Genomic DNA, 20,066 nt, shown 5'->3' on the forward strand with positions numbered 1-20,066 from the left:
CATATTAAAAAAAAATAATAATTCCCAAATAATAATGAATGTTAAATAATTATTACTTGCTTAACTTATCACCCTAGACCCTTACAAAACTTGGTAGCCTACAACTAAAATATAATTCAAATAAATAAGTATTCCATCATTTATATATTTAAAATTCAATTAAATTAATTTACAAATAATAATTAATAGTAACTTTTTACTGAATTAACTTCCCACCGCATACCCCAGCAAACATAGCATCCCGCAACTGAAATATTAGTCAAATAAATCAGTATTCAAAATTTTACATAATTAGAAATCAATTATATAATGAACAATAATACATTATTGTTTATTACTTAATTAACTTCCCACTCTAGACCCCTGCAAATCTTGCAGCCTGTAAACTAAAATTTAAGTAAAATAACTAGTCAATAAAATACGTAATTAAAAATCAATAAATAATTAACAATAATAAATTGTTAATTATTACTTAACTTACCATCCTATACCCCTACACACCTAACAGCCTGTAAATAACACAATTAAAATAAATGAGTATTATATAATTTACATTATAAATATAAATCAAATAACTAAATAAAAATTATTACATTATTCATAATTATTACCGATTTAACTTCCCCCCCAATCCCCCTATAAAAACAACAACCCACTATGACACTGTAAGTTACTATTAAAAATGAAATACATATTTTTAAATCACTTAAAATTACATGCTATATTTAAAAAAACATTAATAACATTTATATAAACTATAGTATCATGTAAAATGAATATATCAACTAAAACACAAAATAATTTTTTTAATTATATTTTTAATCACTATATTACTGAAAACGATATTAAAAACATCAATATTATTTAAAACTATTACACAAAAAAGTGATTTTCTTGTCAGCGATATTCTTCCATAACAATATTTCTGTATCACAATACTTATTTTCAATATTTCCGACTCCCGATAATTACAACTCAATATCCTGTTCCAAGGAAACACTTTACCAAGGTTCCTGAGGAGAGGTACAAGACTCAAAAGAAAATGTATCAATTTGTTGCATGATGGCCACTTGAGCATTTTAGAACAAACAAGAATGTGTATGGTATATTGGTGGCTTGGGTTAGGCAAGGACATTGGAAAGAAAATAACAGTATGTCTAGGAAGCTGTTGCAGTGAACAAAGTTCATAAAGCAAGAGAAAAACAATGGTTAGAATGATTATGTCAGTTCTTATTGTTTTATATTCTAAGTGGCCACAAGTATCTATCGTAAATGAAATCAATACTATTAAAGACATCAAATTCTTTGATGAAATAGAGGTACTGTAACATTTGGAATGTTTCCCATACAACAATCACAACATATGCTTACATACAAGACTCACAGGTGACTAACACACATACATCAACAAATTGCAATTCCTTTACACCAACATCCTTTTGAGACCCAACTATTTTGCTACCAATTTTTCAGAATAACACTACTGTCTTTGTTCCAATCTTTTTTTTTCCGTGTGAAGTATGGAGATAGTTACTGATTAAAGATTCAGAGGCATCTTGACATCACACACCTGGCAAAATGTCCGACATGTAATCGTGTACTTCATGCTCAGTCTGAAGTTTCGCTGTTGTGTTCACCTCATAAGCTATCAACCAATTTTGCAGTGTGAGGATATCAAGTGCCTCACACATAATCCTGCTCTGCATGTATTTGCGTTTGGAATTGCTTAGGGATCCTGTTGAGCATGGTCTTCACATGCTCAGAAGAAACCAAATGTTCCTACTAGCAGATATGTCAGGCAAGAGAATGCTAGTGTCGATAACAACGCTTGATTTGAACAATGCACACATGTTAGTCTTTGTGAAAAAGCAAGAACATCTGTGAATTGGCAAACTTACTGAAATTGCAGTGCACAATCCTGTGACACAATAAATGATAATTTTTTAACACAGTCTTTTGTAAATTAGTGCCTCTTCATATGCTAATTAAAGACTTGTGGAAAGTAGTGTTAAACTGAGAATTCAAAATAACTGAAGATCAACAAATGATAGACAGTCCGAGTCTTGCTTATAAGTAAGTTTGATCTCTGTGAGTTCCCTGATAAGAATGACTTTTATGAATATCATAAATTGCTTATCTGCATTGCATACACCTTTCTTTTATTTAAAAAGAAAATTGAGGTACTAGAGTCTTCAACTTTTCACTCATTGCCAGTGTATGTAGAAGATGATACACAAAAAAGAGATGTCTCAAAGTTGATTTATTCTCTTAAGCACTTCATCCATCAGCGCCTGCTTCACAGATCTACCAGACCACTGCACATTGCATCTCCTAAACATCTTACAACATTCTCCATTCCAGATCACCTACATTCCATAAGAATACCACATTCTCTGATGTATAAAGACCATGGGAACTTTTTACAAAGGCAAAATTATTACTGAATCTGGTAGTGGGTTGTTTCTCAAAACGAGAGGCTTGATCTGAAGCCTTGCATTTCCTATTTTATCTCTTGTGACTGCGCCCCGCTGGCTGAAAAGCAAGAAAGCTTTTCATAGTTGTCTCCATATCGCCCGGTACTAAAGGTATGAATAGACAGGAGATCTCGATGGGTTGCTTAGTTTCAGAAATACCTACTGTGGCACAGATGTGGGCATGATGAACTTGATGGCAGCTCTATTGCTCAGATGAGTGAAGGCAGATAGTTTATCAATAATGTAATGTTCTGAAAGGAAGGCTCCAGCACAATTCTACAGTGTGACCTTGAAATATGTGAATCTCTTTAAGACCAGAGTAAGAAGATTCATGATTTTGTAGGTATTTGATTTGTTTGTGAAGTATTCCTGCTAATTCTGGAATGGGACTTCTCTCTAGATTTCAATTTGGAATTAAGTCTACAATCATTTACTGCTTCCTTACACTGCTGCTCAAATGCAGCTGAACCTAGTTTTGCCTATTGAGTAGATTTCTCTTTACAGGGAGTCAGTGTTTAATGACACAAAGGAAAAATTGCCCTCTAAGAAAGCATCCTCACATTCTGATTTGTTGATAAGCATAAATGAATCGCCTACAAGTTTAGTGAGAACATCATCAGTTTTCAAATCAGTGCTGGTCGCTTAACTGGGGGACACCTGCTGTTCAATCTTTCAAGAAGTTAGTGTCACAGGAACATTAAAAAACATACACATGAGGGAGTTTTCAAAAAAGTTGCAGAAGCTCTGCAGCAAAACATTAAATTAGCAGAGAAATATTAAATTAGTAGCGTGCAGCAGAAGCTACGAAAAGGCTAAAAAAATAATCCCACAAGCAGAATATTTTTCAAATGGTTAAATTATATTCACGAGGGAAGTCCAGCGTTTAATCTCACTATTTTAACCTTTCATCTTTAATCTTAAGAAATATGGGAAGTATTTCTTCTGGTTCTTCTATTTCTATTGTGTGCACATCATGCACCCTCCAGAATTTTCTTTGGATGGATAACCTCGTTTTTGAGTGACCCCTCAATGTCAAGCACTTATGAAATTTACATGTATTTAGTCTTTTAATTAATGTGTGTGTAGTTCCATTAGAACATTTTAACAGGTCGTTCTTTAAAAGTCAATGTCATCATTCCACTATACCTAAAAACATCAGAATATCAAATATATAAGGCACTCTACAGAAATAGATCCACACTTATACCTACACACTCCATTTTAGAATTCAAATTTCAAAACATGCCTAATGGAATTTCTTAAACTGCAGATTTCTTTATGTTATATAGTTATAAAAAAATAGATAGCAATTTGTCAAGAATGTTTGCTTTTGACAAGCTTTAATAAATAGTCTTTGTACATTCAATCATATTTCATCACTTAATGGACATACCCATATAACATGGTCTAATAATTCTAGTTGTCCTAGCCAGAGTCCAATTTCACTAAATCCTGTTGACGGTGTCCATTTGGACAGCTATCATCACAGTTTGCCAAGAGACAGGCTAGTGGACCCCATCCCATGTAACCACAAATGGACGGCTTCTTCCTCCAGCTTGTGGGAATCTTCTTCTTTTTCAAATGAACTACCACAGAGGGCAACACTCAAAGAGCTCCTCAGGACACTACACTACTCCTTAACCAGGACCCTAGGCACACTAGCCCCACAATAACTTAAGAACTTGAAGTCAGCTACCAAATTCTATTTGAAAGCACCATTGCAATTTTAGGGATTGTTCTGCTTACCTTTGGCCAGCACTCGGTATAATCATCCACATCACGGGTACACTTCTTGTCAAGTGGATGCTCTTTATCTTGTTGACGCCAGGTTTTGAACGCTGCTCCCAAAAGGCCATGAACAAACAGGATATCTGCCTTAATCGGTTGACTGATTTAAAAAACATCAAGATGTGCAAAAAAAGTACAGCATACATTATTGTCATATTATTTGCTGCACTGTTTTAAAGATAATGATTTGTAACTAGTATTGATACATCTGTACATTAGTACAAGATTCAAGATATGAAAAAGAAATGGGCAATATTTTGATAATGCTGACATTTATTTCATTGAGAAACAGAATAAAAATATATGATAATTTACTTTCTGTGAATGAGAATCTAATCCCAACGAATTTCCACTACACGATTAACAACTGAAAATATGTTGATGATGTGTCAAAGCTATTATATCTCATAAAAATATCACACAACAAAGATGAACCAACCACAGGGTAGTAACTTGCTCCCATACGTGCCCACACCTCAGTAATAGGAGACATGACCAACTGCACTCAGCTCGATGGTTTTCTATTTAGAAAAAGAACCCAAACCATCATTACATCGAACCCAACTACGTATCCTTTCCACTGTACTTGGTTCCTGAACAGCCTTGGCAAAGTCCTGTAGACCTTATAGGAGTAGATAGATCCATGGGTCCAGGTTAGTTTACAACTGAGAGACTTCAATGTTTTTCTTCAACTGATCCTGTTTTGTATTGCTGCACACAGTACAGGTAATTTCTCGAGGAAGACAATGCTGTCAATGAGCAGTCGAGCAGGCTGTGCTCCAGGCTGTGCCTCAGGAGCCGCTTCAAGCCAAGCGCCACTTGAGATTCTGCGGCAGCAGACGTGCTGTGTGGTACAGAATGTCCGGGCAGCATACAGGAAACAACTGCAGGCTGAAAACCATAAAGTTGCATGCCATGGCCCAGCAGGCAACAAGCAGGGCAGGGGCAGCAGTGGCGATAGCCATGAACTGACGAGTTTAGACGGTGTCGTGAAAACCAAGGGTCGGAGCCTGCAGCAGAGGACCCAGTGGAATATTCGGTGAGAGGAGAGCTCCTTTAAAACTGAGGATCGGCGCAGGTGGTAAGAGTACCAGGCTTTTTGTGGAGATCAGAGGCGGCCAGCATTTGGCTGGTGCGGCTTGTTCACGCTGAGGTTCCTGCCCACGGGCCAGTGTGGAGCCCATCTGAGTGTACTGCTGGTGATTGTTGGAGACCATACAGGTCTGTGATGCCCCTACCGATTCGAGCGGTAATTTAAACTAAGCCCCTCCCCCTTATTTTGCTGTTTGGGTCAGCCCCTAACCAGCCTTGCACTTGTTCTCCCCAGTTTACTGGCAGCTGAAGGTGGTGGCACTGCCCAGAGGCCGGTTCTGAGGCTGGACTTCTGGCCTCTTTCCCAGTGCCTCTTCAACTGCTATTGGAGCTTGCATTGTGCCCCCCTATAAGGCTGGTACGTTTGTGAGGTTTTGATGAGCTACCGGAGTCATAGACCATAATTAAACCCTGCCAGCTGTCCGCTGTCAAAGACAACTTTGATCCTACAAGCCTTGTCTAAGCCCAGGTTACTTTATGAGTAAATAAGGAAGCAATATGACAGCACAGCAGCTCCGTTCTAGCAGACTAATTCACTTATGGCTGGTAAAAATACCAAATCTAATCCCCCCTGGAACAAGGCTTCACTTTTAAATGCACTTTTAAATCTAACCAAGGGTTCAAACCCTATGTTTTCTTTTTTAGGTTTCGCCTGTCGAAAGCTGCGCACCGCGCAGCTTTTCGGCGCAGGCGAAATCTTACGTGTACAGTATGTGTGTGTTGTCCCGCCCCTCTGTTCCATTGGCTAGCTCCATAAATGGAGGCTAGCCATTGGAACAGAGATCTGTCCGTCAATGCCGGAGCAGATTCATGGGCGTTCCCGCGATTTTTACTCATCCCGCCCCTTTGCGATCGTCATGCGGCCGTGGGCGGTGGTTTATTTATTTTTTTTAAAGCTTTGTTTTCGCCACACTTCCAAAATGTCGTTTTCAGGGGTGGGTTGCGCGATGTCCCGCTGTCCGTTCCCGCCGCCCCTCCCGCTGTCTGTGTGCCCGTTCCTGCCCCCCCTCCCGCTGTCCGTGTGCCCGTTCCCCTCCCGCTGTCCGTTCCCGCCCCCCCCCTCCCGCTGTCCGTGTGCCCGTAGGTGCTTGTTCTTATTCTTATCCTGGCCTCTTCTCGTTTCCCTTTTGCATTTTCTAATACTCCTCCTCTCCTCGCGTGCAGTCCTGTGAATTATTTCTTCCTTTCCTCTCCCGCTACATTTTCAACTTGTAATTATTACTTTTTCCTCCGTGTTTTAAAAAAAATATTTTCTTTGTTTTTAATTCGCCGTATTTGTTTGCCTTAGAATAGCGAGCCGTCCCCCAGTTTGGTTCCGTCACTACCTTAAGGGCTACAAATGATCTTCTGCAGTATAGCGCCCTGACACTGTTTTGGGCTTGTTCGCGCTTTTTAAAAACGTAGTACATTAAACAAATCTATATGCGCGGGGTGAACACGCCTTACGAAAGATTGAGGGCTTTCTTCGTGGCATGTTTCTCTTTGAGTGGATTCCATTTTATGTGGGGCTTTTGGCGAAGCCCGGCGACGGGTCCATTTTGGGTATTCAAGATCTTGAGTGCTGGCCAGCGCGCTTCCTTAGCAGGTTTATGGATTGTCCTCTGTGATTTAAAATCTTAACTGGTGATTTTCCACTGCTTCGGAAACATGTACCCTGCTGACTGCGTTTTCCACAGCTCTGGCGACATCCTCTTGGACGCTATATACCCAACAATAAATAAACGGTGGCCTGCTGTGACTGCCAGTGAAGTTGAGGTGACAGACTTGGAATATGCGACATGACTTTTGTGCGTGCCTTCCCAGCCATCAAATCTCAAAAGCTTCGGCCAGATTTTACGTTCTGCAAAGCGTTTTGTATAACTGAAATCAAGCAGCCAGGATTAGCGCATTGAAGTAATCCCCGCGCTCGAGACAGCCCCACCCCCTCGTCGTAAGAGGGGATATAAATCTGGGTGCTTACAAAGGCCTCCTGTGGCGCTCTGGGATGTGTATGCAAGGAGGCATGTTAGTATAGGTATGCATGAAAATAACGAATCTCGGCCATGTTGCGTTTCCCGCCACCTAACTAGACTCGTATGGGACCTATTGACTAGTGTTTGTCGGGGCAGACTGGCCGCTTACTGGGGTGAATGAGTGAGTTGGATTGTAGCGTCACTAGTTACAGAACTATGAAATTACATCCACTATTATTGCAAGTGCGGTGTTAAAATATATATATTTTTTTATTCTGAAACGTACATTCGTGCAAGGAAGATGGATTGAAAGACATTGCCACTTTGATCAGGCCCATAGAATTTAGTTCTTCAACAAAGTGCAGTGAGCTTTTATATGATATATCTGGTGCTCAACTGCAGGCACGATGTGCTCTTGTTGGACCAAAGGCCTGTTTTCTCAAACATGAGCAATTTCGTATTATAATCGGACTAAGCTCGTAGATTTGTCAAAAGTACGGAGTCTGGTGATGCTCAACTCCATTAAACACACATGCATCCGGAGTCTAGTTAACATCCATTTTGCACAACTGCTAATTTGTGTGGTGCTGCCTAACCCCTACTTAATGATGTTAGAACCCAGATATCAGCAAACAGTTGTTTATTGAAGGGTTACTAGTCAGATGCAAGTTGGCCTCATTTCTTTTTTTTTTTTTTTCCAAGACCTTTAATGTATATTTCAAATTGACACAGCATAGAGCCTACAACCCCGAGGGCCGGCTGCGGTACATATGGGCACATAGCGAGAGTCTCAGAACAACACAGCCATTCAGCCGACATCCCGGGGGCTCGGCGGCGCGTTAGCAAGGTGTGCACAAAACAGCCAGAGCTGCGTATCGGATAATCTATAGGTCAATGGTATTTTCATTGTAAACAAACATAACTAAGTAAAGCAGAAGAAACATCTATGTGAACAATTGCAGTCAGCATTCTTTGCCACAGAGCACGCATGGCATGACAGTAATCGTATCCACACTCACCGAGTGATGACCTGCCTGGTCATAGACATATCCGCCGTCGGGGAAGTACATAATTCGCCCCTATATGCATTCCATCGACCCCACTTCTTATCCCAGACCCCTGGGCAACCCCTGGTTTTGTAAACTGATTTTTCCGACAGCATGCACACATCCATTGCAGCTACCCACCTAATCAGGAGCGGTTTAAGTGGCGAACCCCAATGCATAACTATCTCACGCTTTATGAGGAGGAAGCTCAGGTCCGCCCAGCGCTGTTCTATCACTGTGAGGTCTGTGGGGTCCCATATATTAAGAAGCGCGCATTTGGGAGTCAGAGGGACCGGTTTTCCTAGGGCATCAGTCATTTTCAGGACAGCTCGGTGCCAGAGGTCGTGGACTACAGGGCATTCCCACAGGATATGATAGAAAGTGCCCGTTGAGCCACAGTGACGGAGGCAAAGGTCAGATGGGCGACGGCCGATTTTAGCTAGGAGGGGGCCTGACATGTAAGTCCTGTGTAGTATTTTTAACTGTATCAACCGATATCTATGATTGATGGCTGATTCACGCGGGGACATCAGTGCCGACTGCCACTCTGCATCTTCCAGATTGCCAACGTCAGTCTGCCATTTATCCCGCAGGAGATGGAAAGAATTTGGCATGTTGTTGCACAGTTTGCGGTATGTGTAAGAGATCGCTTTAGCTTGAAGGGGCTCGGACAGGAGTCTGTCCTCAAGGGGCGAGAACTGTGGGAGGGAGGCGAGATCTGGGATGTTGGTGAGGATGGCGTGTTTAATTTGAAGGTATCGGAAGGTCTCAGAGTTTGCCAGATTGTACGTGTTTTGAAGTTCTTTGAATGTTAGTAGCCTGCCTTTGTGGAGTAAGTCGCCAATAGTGGATATGCCTATTGTGTCCCATTTATCGAAGCCACTACAATGACAGAGGGTGCCCAGTCTGTACGGGGTCCAAAGTGGGGTGGACAATGTGAGGGTGTTGGCCCATCCGAGTCTCTTGTTTGCGCGGCGCCATATTGACAGTGTGTGGAACATTGGGCCAATATAACGAGTACGGGAGTGTTTGCCGTAGAGAGCTGCGAGGTATCCGCCACAGCTCGTCTGGTATTTCTCCAAATGGAAGGCAAGGTTTGTGGGCGTGCCGTAGATCCACGAATTGGTGGCGACCAGTTGGGTTGCCCAATAATAGAGACGGATATTCGGGAGGGCGATGCCCCCGTCATACCATCCCTGCGTGAGAGAGATGAGGGCAATGCGGGGGGAGCCGCCGTCCCATAGAAGGAGGCGGAGGTCTCCTTCGATTAAGTTAAAGTAGGAGTCTGATATGGGGAACGGACAGTTTTGTAGGGCATAGAGGAACCGGGGGAGTGCAAGCATTTTAAATAGGGCAGCTCTGCCAGGTAGAGAAAGGGGGAGCGATCTCCAGTGTGAGACGTCTGTATGGAGTTTCTGCAGTGGGCCTTGGAGGTTACGAACATGGAACAGGTGGGGGTCCGGGGTAACAAAAATCCCCAAATACTTAAAGCCGTCAAGGGCAATTTCGATTGAGTAGCCTCGCGGGAAGTTGGCCTCATTTCTGATGAGAATACTTTGAATTTTGTAGAGGACTTCTGCAGAACGAGGTTTCATTAATAATTAGAGTTGGCAATGCACTCGCCTCAGTCATTTGTTAATCTTCTGAACTCGTGTCTCATCTAGCAGACAGGTTGGACCGTATTTCTTCAGACTGTTTGCGAGAGATTAAGCTATTGGCATTGTAAATGGCAATGCCATTTATTTATCTGTTTTTAAAACCAACACATAAATAAAAAATGTGTCATTTACAATGCCAATAGCTCTAACTTTTACAAAGGCGAAACCGTTGCATTGTAAATGCTTGTTTCAGAAAGAGAACGTTGAATGTGGTGATATTATTCTAAAGTTGGGGGCATCCTCTGTCCGCACTAAGTTGTAATACAGTACAATGTCTGTCTCTCTTCCTCCCCTGATATTATGAATAGCACTAATTAAGTGTCTGGGAAGGATTTGCTCTAACGGTTGTTGATGTTGAGCTTAGAAATCATTTGTCTATTGAGACAAGCCCCCCTACAACTCCTCCTGGCTAACCACATACAATAGGATTGAAGTTCTTTAGCAGTACACCGACGGAGCTATCATCTGCTATCTTAGAAACATATGCCACCACTGACTTGAAGTTACGATGGAATCTGACTTGTAACCTCCAAGATTAATATGTTCAAGTTTCTGAATCCCTTAAGTGTCTGGAAAGATTGTCACCATCCATCTTAGCCTTTTGAAAAAAAATAATAATAACGCAGACCGCATCCAAAATACATTGTTTACGATACTAAAAGCTATGGGGGGTGCAAAGGGAGATGAGGACCCTCTAAATCAGGTTATGCAATTGGCGATCAATGAGAAGGAAAGCAACATGCCCAATTTAGGAGCAGAGGTCCTCCTACACAAACCTTGGGCAAAGTTTGGGTCTACCGACTGTGGGGCACTAGCTGGTAAATCATTGTGCGTGAGGCAGCAGATGCTTCCCTCCAAACCCTGCAGGCAAAATGTACGCAATTCAGAATTTAAATGGATTGATTTAGGAGAAGCAGCATTCAGGAAGAATGCAAGAATATTTTGAGGAATTATTGCAGACTGGGTCAAGGGTGAGATCTCTCCCACCCCTCTCCCATCAGTGAGGACATATGGGTCAGTTTTATCATGGAATTGTACGCAGATACTCCAGGAGTTGAATGTGGGACTGGAAATCTCCCTGTAGGTTCTGAGTTAGTACCTGATAGTTATGGACCACCTTCTGTGGGCAAGATCGATGCTTCGATCCACAGGATGCAGACTTCTGACGCAATGGGCCCAGACGAAGTCCCAACCTCGGTCATAGAAGGGGAAGCCAAACTTTGGGCAATACTATCCCCGGTTTTTGAATACTTCTTGGACCAGAAGCACCATTGTCCCATTATATAAAAAGGGTGACTGTAATTTGTCTCTTAACTACCAACAAATTGGGCTGTTAGATGCTATAGCTGAGATTTTTGCTAGGTGCTTATTGGAGCAACTTAACACCTGGGTTGAGGATAACGCGATTATTCCACTAGAACAATTCGTCTTTAGAAAAAATCATGGTACTTTACATACTATTGCAGCTCTACAACTTATTACTGAAAAATATGTGTCTATCAGGGGCTCCCCAGTATATGCTGTGTTCATCGACTTTTCACAGCCTTTGAAAAAGTTGATCACCCAACCCTGTGGAAAAAATGATCTAATATCAGCATGCCTGGAGCTCTTTTGCGTTTAATAACTGCCCTACATTCCTGCACCTGGTGCCAGGTACTGTTAGGCGGGGATCGGGGACTATCTGCGGGTATTCCTACAAAAATGGCTTGAACCTGATCCATGGGTGTCTACTTGCACCGTCGTTGCTTTCTCTTTATATATTTGATCTACCTAGTTTCCTTTGTAAAGGGTTAGGCTTCCCTTCAGCTATTTGGGGCCACCTAGTGACCTGCTTATTATATGAAGATGACATTGTAATCCTTGATTTAACTCCTAAGGATTTAATAGCTGTCTTAGTGCGTTACAGCAGTTCACTGGATTACACTTTTTGAAAATCAACTCCTCGAAAAGTAAAGTTTTATGCTTCCATGATAAAAGTTTGCATAACCATTCCAACTGTTCTTGGCACATTGGCATGCACAAATTAGAAATATCTCTTATACATTCTTAGGGAAAATTTTGTGTAACACATTAAATGACTCAGAACACATATCCAATAGTGACAGTAAGGTACAATCTCAGGCCAAGGGGTTGAGGGCATTTTACAGTGCAGGACATTAATGTGTTTGAAAATCATATTGCTAAAGGTGTTAACATCTAAACGGTATGCAACTTTTGTAATAATGGAGTCCACGATCTGAAAAATGTATTATTTGTCCAGCCTTGTTGTTAAATCGCAGTAAACTGTTGAGACCTCTCTCAGAATAACTGATTAGTTTTTAAGTTTTTGTTCTTTTTAAAATGTTTTTTAAATCTGTATTGAACGATTCAGCTCTATTCCGTTTCTGATCATGTAATTGGTTGTACTGTAATAGGTAACCATTTTTATTGTATTAATATTATGCAGCCTATTTTTGTATCTTTTGTTTTTTTCGTGTTTTAAGTGGACCTCTTAGGAGTTCGAAACTCAGTGGGGGATGCTTAACATTAATATGCAAAAAACACAGTTGATGGACAGAATGTAGAACAATGTCATACATTCACCCCAGTACAAGGATCTGGGAATAAATCCATCGTTTTTTGGCACTCCACACCACCCTGGGTTAGACACTGGCTATATGCAAATCAGCTCTGACCCTGTGCCTCATGGGAACAGTCCAGTCCGAACTACCAAGCCATGTCTTTCCCAGACCGGAATCAAGCATTCAAGGACCGGTTTCTGGCTATCAGCCTTCATCAGCTTGGATAGCTTGACTCCAGTGGTGTGGAGAGCCTGGGACTCACGTCTGAGCATACTCAGCCCACTCGGGGTGAAAATTGCAAAAAACACAGTTGATGGACAGAATGTAGAACAATGTCATACATTCAATTCAATTTCAAAGCTTTATTCGACAGCAGTCATAAAAGCATTTTCACCCTAACACTATACAATAAATACTACATCTAAAATACTTACATAAAAAACAAATATTAAACAATTAGTGCTAACAAAGTTGATATATGGATATAAAAACATTCCTTTACAGTCCATAAAATTTTTAGTAAAACAAGTATTAAACAATTAATGCTGACGATATTGATATGTGGATATAAAAACATTCCTTTACAATCCATAACATTTTTACTAAAAAAGAGAAACCTGATTATCATAAATCATTAAGTTGCTTTACCCAATAGCATACGTGTACGAATTGACCATGCCCAACCAAGGAATTTTGCAACTGCAATTGCAAAATAGGGTGTACAATCTGCTTCTAATATTCTAAGTGCAACTGTTCCCATGAGGCACAGGGTCAGAGCTGATTTGCATATAGCCAGTGTCTAACCCAGGGTGGTGTGGAGTGCAAAAAACCGATGGATTTAGGCCCAGATCCTTGTACTGGGGTGAATGTATGACATTGTTCTACATTCTGTCCATCAACTGTATTTTTTGCAATTTTCACCCCGAGTGGGCTGGGTATGCTCAGACGTGAGTCCCAGGCACTCCACACCACTGGAGTCAAGCTATCCAGGCTGATGAAGGCTGATAGCCAGAAACCAGTCCTTGGATGCTTGATTCCGGTCTGGGAAAGACATGGCTTGGTAGTTCGGACTGGACTGTTCCCATGAGGCACAGGGTCAGAGCTGATTTGCATATAGCCAGTGTCTAACCCAGGGTGGTGTGGAGTGCAAAAAAAACGATGGATTTAGGCCCGATCCTTGTACTGGGGTGAATGTATGACATTGTTCTACATTCTGGCCATCAACTGTGTTTTTTGTAACATTAATATGCATCAAAATAAATTTAGCAATCAATCAAAAGTAGTACAATTTGCTGAATATACTGGTTGTTTGAGCACAAATCAGGTTTCCAAATAACAAGAGGGGTGTGCTGTTATATAAGATTTATATTCTACCCCCATGGAAATCTTGAGAAAACAGAGGTAAAATTGCTCTAAAATACAATTTGTAAGTCTGAAAATGCTTATGTGATACTTTGGTAACCTGGGATTTTAACCTTAATTTGATGGTTGAAGCTTTTGATTAATAGCGTATAGTCCATGATCATATGGAGTTTTCCTGCTCCGGATACCTTAAATCAGACATGGCAAGAATTGTTTCAAGAGCCATAAATGGCAGAAAGAGTTCTGTCTTCCAAATCTAATACACACCTTTTTGCATGTATTACATTCTTGTTTTGTTTCATTTGTTTCAATTCTGGTTGAATTTCAAATGAAATGTAAATTAGAAAGTGACCATAACTTCCAACTAATACATTTTGAGGAGCACATATAACACACAATAGGTAAAACTGTTAGGCCCAATGTAGATTTTTTGTGGGCTAAAAAAGATTGTTAGGACTTTAGCATCAGAAAGTGATTTGATGGCTGGAAGCGCACGTAAAAGTCCCATCAGTCTCTGTATACCCCAGAAACTTGGTCCTAATAGTTGGCAAAAGACAGTGCCCCCCCCACCCATCTATTTACTTTATTGAAGGTCGACTGGCAGTTATAATAAGAACTTCATAAACTTTTTGGGGTTTTAGGCCAAATAGATTGCCAATGGAATTTACTCGCAGTATGTTATCAAGCTTATCTGCCTGTTCTGTTTGTTTCATATCTGTGTTGTTAGCCACTCATGTTTCCGTTATCTGCTGTAGCAATTCCAGTCTTTGCGACCCAAAGGTAACCCCTCTCAGCTCACTGGGGTGACTGCTTTTGGGTGTGCTCTCTGATGTTTCTATAGGCACAAATCTCGATTTCTCTTTTTTCTATGGATGTGTGCGTTATTAGAGGCTCACTTCAGGGAAAAATTAATGTAGTTTTAGAAAGACACGCATTTTTCAAAAGAGATCAAAGGAAGGAAGGAAGGTTTCTGCTTATGTGGCAGTTTTAAGAGGGATATCAGCAATGTGTGAGTTTGGCACACTTACAGATTCCCTCATTAGGGACCAGTTAGTTAGATGCACAAATGATCAGAAAATACAGGGAAAGTTGCTCCCTAGAAACCCTGACCTACTGGAATTCATTAACATAGCTAAGGGAATAGAGCATACTGCATTATGCATAAAGGAGATGAAAAATGTCATTGGGTTTAACAAAGAGAAAGAAGAAGCTAAACCCTAGTCAATGAAGAGGTGGTGTGTAAGATTAGTGAAAAAATTAAAGATGTTTCCCATTATAAATCAGATAATATTCGCTGTTTTAGATGCGGTAATCCAAACCATATAGCCAATAATTTGAAATGCCCAGCAAGAAATGTTGTTTGCAGGAAATGCAACAAGAGAGGCCATTTTGCAAAACTGTGCAAAGCAGCTAGTAAGAAGGTACACATGATTATGGGTCAGATGACGAAGGGGAGTAGAGCAAAGAGTACATCTTTCAAATAGAACAAGTGGAGGTTGATGAAACTGTACAATACCCTACTTGCAAGATACGCCTAGATGGAGAACACATTCAGGTTTATGCTGATTCATGTTCACCTTACACTCTTATTCAGAAATAATTGTTTGATGAAAAGTTTGAAAAACATAATCTAGTTTTAGAAACAGCTGATATTCAACCAGGTGGATACAACAAAGAACCCATTCCCTTAGAGGGGATGGCGAGAATGCATATATCTTTTAAGGACAGGCACACCATGGAGAAAGTTTACATCACTAAAAAGGGGTCAAGCTTATTAGGTTGGAAACACCAAAAGGAACTGGACATCACCCTTGATCCCAACAATGTTGACCAATCGTTGTTGGTTGAACCACCTGAGGTAGGTGGGAATCTCATAAAAGAGTTTCCTGAGGTATTCACAGCACAACTTGGAAAGTTAAGAAAATACATGCACAGAATCATACTTAAAGATGGAGGACTCCCAGTAGTACATAAAACACGTTCTGTACCACTATTAATGAGGGAACCATTAAAGATAGAGCTGGAAGAACTTGTAAGTCAAGGTGTGATAAAGGAAATTAAAAGCTCAGAATGGTTAGCACCTGTCGTTCTCACAATCAAGGACAATGGTAAGAACATTTGTCTATGTGTTAACTTAAGAGATCTCAACGCTAACATCTTGGTAGACCGATATCCTCTACCAAGGATACATGAAATGTTAAGCACTACTCAAGATGCAAAGTATTTCAGTGTTCTCGATTTATCACCAGCATACCACCAGGCCACATTTCATTCCGATTCCCAAATGTTGACTGCATTCACTACTCCTTTTGGTAATTTCAAATTTCTTAGAATGCCTTTTGGGCTGGCCTCTGCATTCCAAAGAATAATGCAACACATACTCAGGGAATGTGTTAAGACGTTGTGTTTTCAAGATGATATACTAATATACGGTGCCAGTGAAAGTGAACACAATTGCAAAGCAAAAATGCTTTATGCAAACTTAAAGATGCAGGTTTTACAACTAAGGAATGTAAATTAGGAGTCAGTTCCATAGACTATCTAGGACACACAATTTCAGAGGAGGGTATCAAACCCAAAAATGTATTTAGTTGAATTGGTGCGCAAAGCTCCCACACCCACAACTAAAGAGGAGATAAAGCATTTTTTGGGTTTGGCAGAGTATATGGCCAAATATATAAAGAATTTCTCTATCTTCACACAACTCCTAAGGAAAGTGACCACATTTGAGTGGGAAGGGGAGCATGACACAGCGTTTGAGGAAATAAAAAATGCCATTGTCAATGCACCAAATATTGGCAATTTTAATGTAGAAAGAGAAACCATTGTAACCACTGTTGTAAGCAGCAAAGGTATTGGTGCTACTCCATCCAAAAGAATACCAAGGAGAAAACTGTAGCGTTTGCCTCCAGGAGTCTAACGGGGGCAGAGGTCAATTATTCCACGGTGGAAAAGGAGGCACTGGCTGTTCACTGGGCCATTAAGCATTTTCTAATTTTACGTGTGGGGCTTACCTTTTGACCTGCGCACTGATCACAAGCCTTTACTTTCCTTATTTACTAGAAAAGAGATGGAGAACACCACGCCCCGCATAGCCAAATGGGTACTGGGTCTTCAAGGTTTTAATTACAAAATGGTTCATGTACAGGGTTCAAAGAAATGTGTTGCTGATTTCCTATCCAGGGCCCCTGTAGAAGGGGAGGGAGGTAAAGCAGGTCACAAGATGCAATTGTGGAAGTCACCATTCCTACGGTTTTGCAAAAACCGTGGGAATTCCATATGGAGCAAGATCAAGACCTCAAAGATGTAAAAAAGTTCATTATTAATGGTTGGCCTAACAGATGCAAAAACTTACCAGAAGAAGTACAGTCGTTTTGGAATGTAAGGGAGGAGTTATCCTTAGATAGGGATATAATACTTAAATCTGGGAAGATAATACCTTCAGAAAGCTTACGTGATCATATTTTAAACCTTGCACATGAAGGGCATTTGGAGAGAAGTCTCAATAAGGCTAAGTTAAGATCTGATTACTGGTTCCCTGACATGGATCATCTTATGGTGGAGAAGGTCTGTGATTGCCAGGCATGTAACCTTAGTGACAAAACTAAAAGTCTAAGGTGTTGCCCCCTCGTTCCGTTTGAAGTACCCACTGTTCCGTGGAACAAGTTGGGACTTGACATTGCGGGTCCCAAACAGGCCATGGGCCCACAGGAAAAATACTAATTGTCCTCATTGACTATTATTCTAACTGGTTCACGCAGTCATTTGTCAACATGGTCAACACCAAGACTCTCACAAGTTTTTTGATTGATGTATTTTCTAAGGAGGGTATTCCAGCAACTCTCATCACAGATAATGGGGTCCGGTTTGTTTTTGAAGAAATTAAGAACTTTTTAGTAGACTGTCCATCTCACATGTTCGCACGCCATTATACTGTCCCAAAGCTAATGGCAAAATGGAAAGAGCAAACAATGTTAAAAGAGTCCATTCAGTTAGCCATAGCCTCTGGGAAACCCATAAAAACCACTGTAAGAGATATGTTATGGTCATACCATACCACACCCAATGTCACAATGGGTCTTTCTCTGTTTGAAATGTTGAAGGGGAGAAAAGCAGGATCCAAATTCTCCACCAGTTGGCTCTTCCAGGTCAAGGCTGTTACCATTGACCCCGTTGAGGTAGGGGTAAGCGTGAAGAGACAACAAAAAGCGTACAAAGACTTTTATGTCAAAAAATGGGGTACTAGAGACAAGAACTGGGAAAAGGGGCAGTGGGTTCTCGTCAGGAAGCCATATGTGACGACAAGCAGTAAAGGTGACAAATTCTATAAACCAGAAAGGATCAAAGATGTAAAGAAAAATGTTAGTCTTGAAAATGGAAAAATGTGGAGCATTGATAGAATTACCATGTGTCCCTCTAACTTGATTCCTTGTGAAGTAAGGGAGAAGGCTATCAGTAAAACTCTTGTTGGTTCAGATCACAGTAAAAGGAGGGGGAGACTCACACATCCTCCTTCCTGGCACAAAGATTACAAAATGCTGTAACTTATATTTAATGCATTGTATATTTACACCCTTTCCTTTTTATCTTTCCTCCCTTTGACTTCCCTCTTTCCTCGTGCTTCCTCTGGTTCCTCTCCTTTCCTTTCTTTTCCCTTTCCGGAGGGAGATGGGTTATGATCTTTCCCTTTGGTTTCTCCCTTGCTCCCCCCTCTCCCTTGTTCCTCTTAGGCTCTCCCATAGAACTCTCAGAGGGGGGCAATTTAGAATGTTGTATTCTGACAGACTGATGACTGCTGTACTGGCAAGTTGAAGGTGTTGCTTCATAGCTACTGAATAAAAGAATTTGGACTTACCTTACTTCGTCCATCATTACTTCAGTGTGCATTACCAACATCCAGTCAACTCCTGAGCTCCTCTTCTTTTATAGTTTTCCCACCACAGATACTTGGAAGTCTTATTATGTGGGCTGGGATAAGGCACAGTCTTAATTAAGTTTAAACACTCTGTTGTGTTTGGGCTTGTGAATACTCATTACTGTGTGCGGCTTTTCCCAGTTTTAATTCAATCTGTTATCTCCAAATTCACCTGGGAATACTGGGTTCCGCAATCTCATATGTCCCGCATAGGGCCCGGTGCTAATTCAATCGGTCACTGGACCAGCATATGGGAATTCAGCACTCAAGACCCTCTAGGCAGGGCTCTCCAGGAGACATGGATGACAGCTTCCAGGTGGCAGGGAGGAAGCACCAGTGACTGTTACCCATGCCTTTTGGTTCAGGATTTGGGCATCAGCACTACCCCTGCCCTCCCGCTCTAATTATCCGGACTTGCTGCCCGCTCATCTCTTTGGATCCCAATCACATGCTTGTTCTTTGCAGAGCTGCTCCTTTCTTCGGGCCTGTGGGCCCCAACAGCCTACCCACACAGCTGTCTCTGCTTCGGAGCTGCCCCTCTGCCTCAGATCCTCCATTCCCTTTCTCCAAAACACAGCATCGCTGGTCACTGCCTGCTTCTAATTTTGGCCTCACCAATTAAGCCGCACAGCATGCAGACATTTTCCAACACATTTCTTCTCTTCTGTGAGGCAATTCAGATTCCAATAGAGGGGCAATAAGTTGGCTCAGGTATTACTGTCCTTTAAAGATTGCTTACTTTGTCCACATTGATGTCAATTATTGTATCGGGCATCTAGAGGCGGTCAGAAGCTTAATGAATCACGTCTGCCATCACTGCTTGGAGACCACCTCACCGAAAAGATAGCTCTACTAGATTTGGAAGGGAAACTGTACACTAGGTTTTTAGTAGAGGAATTACAGAAATGGTGAGGGACTGTAAAATCTAACCAATGAAGTAAACAGGTTTCAGAAAGCTGTTTGGGCGCAATGTCAATGATGGGACAGACGGCTAGACGAAAGCAAGCAGGGGTATTGTTAACTTGTTTTCTAGACTATTAACATGTTTTGGATTGTGTTAACATGGAAATTCTCTGCAATAAGATAACTCTGTAACGAGTTTCACAGCACTACTGGGAGCCATCCAATCTCTTCACACTGAACCAGGAAGAACTACAAATTGGTCATGGAGAGCACATATTGAAAAGGATTTATACCAAAGTGGGACTGTACTGGCAC

General features: G+C 41.1%; 1 protein-coding gene across 1 annotated transcript in view; it reads right to left on the minus strand.

Moving 5' to 3' along the window:
* The window catches only part of SERAC1 (serine active site containing 1), a 435,480-nt gene that overhangs the window by 106,995 nt on the left and 308,419 nt on the right, over positions 1 to 20,066 (minus strand). Inside the window, exon 12 of the mRNA XM_078649122.1 lies at positions 4,221 to 4,362. Coding sequence (XP_078505248.1) covers positions 4,221 to 4,362 — 142 coding nt within the window. The remainder of the gene's footprint in view (positions 1 to 4,220; positions 4,363 to 20,066) is intronic.

Source organism: Lissotriton helveticus, chromosome 6, assembly GCF_964261635.1.
Source record: "Lissotriton helveticus chromosome 6, aLisHel1.1, whole genome shotgun sequence".
Classification (NCBI taxonomy): Eukaryota; Metazoa; Chordata; class Amphibia; order Caudata; family Salamandridae; genus Lissotriton; species Lissotriton helveticus.